General features: G+C 38.4%; 1 protein-coding gene across 1 annotated transcript in view; it reads right to left on the bottom strand.

Annotated features, from left to right (window-relative positions):
- Window positions 1-5,000, bottom strand: part of LOC122251371 (thimet oligopeptidase) — a 21,290-nt gene that overhangs the window by 2,187 nt on the left and 14,103 nt on the right. The window contains exons 9-14 of the mRNA XM_086541655.1: window positions 4,161-4,283; window positions 3,844-3,981; window positions 1,563-1,637; window positions 666-842; window positions 262-522; window positions 1-125 (exon numbers count right to left, since the gene is read on the bottom strand). The exon at window positions 1-125 is cut by the window's left edge and continues 2,187 nt beyond it. Of these exons, the coding sequence (XP_086397781.1) occupies window positions 1-125; window positions 262-522; window positions 666-842; window positions 1,563-1,637; window positions 3,844-3,981; window positions 4,161-4,283 (899 nt within the window). The remainder of the gene's footprint in view (window positions 126-261; window positions 523-665; window positions 843-1,562; window positions 1,638-3,843; window positions 3,982-4,160; window positions 4,284-5,000) is intronic.

Here is a 5,000-nt window from a genome sequence, read left to right on the forward strand (position 1 = left end):
GCTGCATCCTTTGATCCACCTGGCTGAAGAATCTTTGTACGATAATCAGCTCCGACTGTGGGGGTCAAGATGCCTTCCTTCTTGAAGCGACTCTCATACATGTCCATGGAAAACACCTCACTCCACTGTGGAAAAGTTTGATATTTATCCAATGTTCAGATGGAAATGACTAAATTATATCCTCTGGCAATCATTCAGATAATTCATAATAGTTTATGAAATATTATGTTTTAAATCATTACATTCATGCATTTCACTTACCAGATAACCATAATACTGTGCATCATAACCACCAGCGAGATGACCAAAGTTGGCCGGCATGTTGGTGTTGGGAATGGGTTCGATGTCCATAATATCACGATAGGTTTGAGCAAACAGGGACTTGGTGTCTGCCTGCCCTCTTGTATGGATTGATTGATCAAAGGTTCCCAAGATGATCTGGCGTAGGTTGAAACCACCGGCATTTGCCTTGCGTGATTTTTGCAGCCTTTCCACAATTGTATCTGGCAAGGTCTCACCCGTCTATTGAAAAAAGTTGAAGATATCCTTTAAATCATCATAATACCTGATAACTACTGAAAAAAACATTCTCATTTCATCTTGTACTAGAAATATACTACAACAAATTCCTTGGCAATCCCTAATCTTCACCATCCTCATACTACCTTGTAATGACCAGACATAAGGGCAAGAGGCTCCTTCTCCCACACCCAGTTCTCCAACATCTGCGAAGGTGCTTCTAGGAAGTCGCGTTCCACACGGGTTCCAGCAAACATGGCAAATGTAGCACGGGAGCAGATGTGGTGCATCACATGACCAAACTCATGGAAGTATGTTTCGACCTTTAGGGGAAAACATGTAAATATAAACTCTGACAACTCCAAAAGAAAGATGATATGAGGAATTCCTGAAAGAAAAGTACAGAATTGTGTATTCAATAATTATCATTCCTCTTACTTGATTCATACTTTTAACCCATCCACGACGGGGGAATTCTAGCCTTGAATGTCCCAATGCCGGGGCGTTCGAATTATTAGGCCTAAATCAATTGAATGGCTGGCACAATACTGTGCCGCCCGGCCACTGGGCTTTTGAATGCGCAGTACAGTACTGTACCGCGCATTCAAAAGCCCAGTGGCCGGGCGGCACAGTATTGTGCCAGCCATTCCATTGATTTAGGCCTAATAATTCGAACGCCCCGGCATTGGGACATTCAAGGCTAGAATTCCCCCGTCGTGGATGGGTTAATATAGTGAATGTACACAGGAGTCATTTTCAATAGCAAGCATTAGGAGCATTCAAAAGGGACATCCATGCCCATATAAGTCACTTTTCTTCCCATATCCTCTCAAACTATTATGCCTTTTCTATCTTATATATCAAACTAATAAAATATGATCTTAAATATGGATTTTACTTATCTCTGTCCTCCACAGAAAGAAATATAAAGATGTAGGATTTATGGTACAGTGTAAATCATTTATTCACATTCACTCCAATTTCTTTTTAAAATACTAAATAAACAAAACAAAAGATTAAGCATAACCTTTACAGCTACTAACCTCAGAATGGTCCAAGAGAGCTGGCTTGTCTTTGGTAGGTTTAGTAAAATTGCACATCATTGCACAGACTGCAACCTGGGGGGGAAATAATTCATAGAAAAAATATGGTCATACATGCACACTCATTTTCAAAACAAACTTCTTTATAGAGAATGATATCCATTGACTCAAGAATGTTATAACCAAGATTCAAATTTCAATTATAGCATACTGAGATTTACTTCCAAGAAGCTGTAGTCAAACACAATGCAATTTATGAAACCTGTCTCCATTTATTTAATAACAACTTCTCATTTGACCAGTAGAGATTGTGTCAATTTAGAGCTATCAAATATATTTAGATTTATCCTATATCCTACATATAAATGTATGTATGAAAAATGGTAGAATGCAGTAACGCATTTAATTCATTTAATTACTTCCCACTTAGTGCCCATGGGGATTGTCTGTAAAACCACGCTATCATTGCTCTGCTAAGAGTATATAGGTAACTTCCATGGTGGATGTAAGGCACCTGGTTAGACAATCCTTTTAGTGGGTCGCTGTAGTGTAAAGGTTAGGAGCCGGGATTCTCACTCTGAGGGCCAAGTTCTATTCCGTCAGGGAGGTAAAATTTTTATTTCTGTATTTCTGTATTTCTGTATGTAAGTCTGTTTGTATGTATATATCATAGATATATTATAGATAAAGATATATATATATATATATATATATATATATATATATATATATATATATATATATATATATGTATATATATGTATATATATATATATATATATATATATATATATATATATATATATATATATATATATATATATATATACATATATATATATTAATGCAACCACCCAAAAACCTACAACTTAACCCACTGATAGTGGATGGCATGATTCACTGTCAAGGCAGCATCGGTCGTAAATGCGGATGGCACCGTGCCATACAACATAAACTCGCCACATGACAGTATATATATTTTATTAAAACTGTGTCTAGTGGGTTAACCCATTGCAGACGGGGATAAATATGCTTGCCCAGCCTCCGGGATAAGTTTTATTTTAAAGAGAGACTGCTTGAAGCATTATAATTTGAACATTCCCACTCTCTTTCAGTCATTCATTGAAAAACTAGAGCGTTTTTTGTGTTTTGTTTTTTTGTGTGTTTTATTGAGTTTAGAGACTTATATATGCCATATGACAGGCTCTACCAGTGCTGCAGTAGACTAAAATTGTAGTATATTATCCATATTAGCTCATTATTTTCAATATACTCAGTGTGATAGAAGTATTGCTGTTTTATGGGAGGACAAATGGCAACTATATTTTTTTCGTATTTTTGTGCTGTCATGAACGAATACGAAACATATAACCACCTACAATAAAGATAAATAGAAGAGGTAAGGAAGAGGAATGAAACCTGTGCTTGTGACTGTGAGTGCCACAGTGAAAGGCATCCATATTGGCACAGGAGTACATTTTAGACACTGGGTATGGATTGAGTCATCTTCCTCTTCCCGTTCTGACTGTACATCCTTCATCGGCGGTACTTTTGAGCAAGAGTTCGTCAACTTAGTGTGTGTTATCGCTCTATAAAGATAGTGCTTGCTAGAGACCGTGGATGGGTGCCATTCAAGGCTCTTTCTCTTGCTGGTGCTAGGAAAAAGTGGTGCCATCTAGGTTTTGGATGTTAAGCTAGCACAGTATTACGGTAATTATAGTAATTGTGACTGCAGTAGCCATCAACACTCATTCCTTTTTCATAGTAAAATAAAATAGCACAGTGATCCAAAATCCCCGAACGTCATATACGTCAGGACACCCGTCGTCAGGCCAAAGCTCCTACGTCATGTATGTCATGACACCCATCCGCTTAAAAAAAAAAAAAAAATGAAAACAAAAGTATATACCTTATTTCAGTAAAAGGTGAAGGGGAAGGGGAAGAGAAAAGGTTTAGGAAAAGGAAAAGGGAAAGAAAAAGAAATAGGGAACGGGAACGGGAAAGGAAAAGAAAATGGTAAAGGAAAAGGGGAAGGGGAAGGGGAAGGGGAAGGGGAAGGGGAAGGGGAAGGGGAAGGGGAAGGGAAAGGGGAAGGAAAAGAGAAATGGAAAGGAATATGGATAGGGAAAGGAAAAGGGAAAGGGAAAGGGAAAGAAAGAAATAGAAAAAGAAAGGAAATGGAAAAGGGAAAAAAATAAATAGAAAATGAAAGAAAAAGTAAAGTAAAGGGGGCAAGAATTATAATAAAGCTTTTATAATGACGGGATGCTAGCAACTGTACCTGACGATCTCCCTTTGGCCCTTCACAGGAAGGCTGAAGGGGGAAAATAGCAGCATGGCCAAACTTGCCATCTCGAGGATACAAATCTAGGAAGAAGTATCCCATCTTCTCTCCTGTTTCAGCATCATTCACGCGGTACTGAAAAATAAGAGGAGGAAATTTAGGATGCTGAAAATGCTCGTGAAATTTTACAAGATTTAAAATCAACTTTTCAATGTTGAAAAGTAGCACAGAAGGACATAGTTCATAATCACACACATAATAAAATGATCTAATTCATAATTCATATTTTTTAAAACTTTTATTTCTAAACTTACCAGTTTCACATCCTCATGCCATGTATCTGCATCAACTTCCTGGGTGAATTTAAGACCTAGAAGGATCTGGTATATGTCCAACAAGCCAGAGGTAACCTTGTCCAGGGGGAAATACTGACGCACCTGTTCACAAAGACAAACGAATAATAGTTACGAGATAGATATTTGAGCTTTGAAGAGAACATGTGATCTCTGTGATAGGGTAGGGTAGGGTAGGGTACAGTAGGGTAGGGTGGGGTAGGGTAAGGTAGGGTAGGATAGGGTAGGGTTGGGTTGGGTTGGGTTGGGTTGGGTTGGGTTGGGTTGGGTTGGGTTGGGTTGGGTTGGGTTGGGTTGGGTTGGGTTGGGTTGGGTTGGGTTGGGTTGGGTTGGGTTGGGTTGGGTTGGGTTGGGTTGGGTTGGGTTGGGTTAGGTTTGGACAGGATAGGATATATAGGTTAGGTTGGGTTAGGTTTGGACAGGATAGGATTTATAGGTTAGGCTGGGTTAGGTTTGGACAGGATAGGATAGATTTGGTTAGGTTAGGTTAGGTTTGATTTGGTTAGGAGAGATAAAGTAGCTTATATCAGCACTAGTACAATGTTAGGCAAACTATAGTATTAGTTCAAATTTTAGAGCTGCAACAAAATTTCCAATAAGACTATTTAGCCTTGCTACTCTCCATACCACGAAAGAGAAGGCATAACAGCCAGCCAGTTTCTAAAAACTGATGCTCTATCAAGGTAACTCAACTTTAGGGTGAAAATTATTCATATGCTCATTTGTAATGGTGAGAACTTTCAAAGTTGAACTTTATGATGTGGCAACTGTATCTAAATCCATATCAACATACATACCAAC

The sequence above is a fragment of the Penaeus japonicus genome, unplaced genomic scaffold (genome assembly GCF_977035675.1).
Source record: "Penaeus japonicus unplaced genomic scaffold, GWHDUDI00000001_assembly GWHDUDI00000011, whole genome shotgun sequence".
Lineage (NCBI taxonomy): Eukaryota > Metazoa > Arthropoda > Malacostraca > Decapoda > Penaeidae > Penaeus > Penaeus japonicus.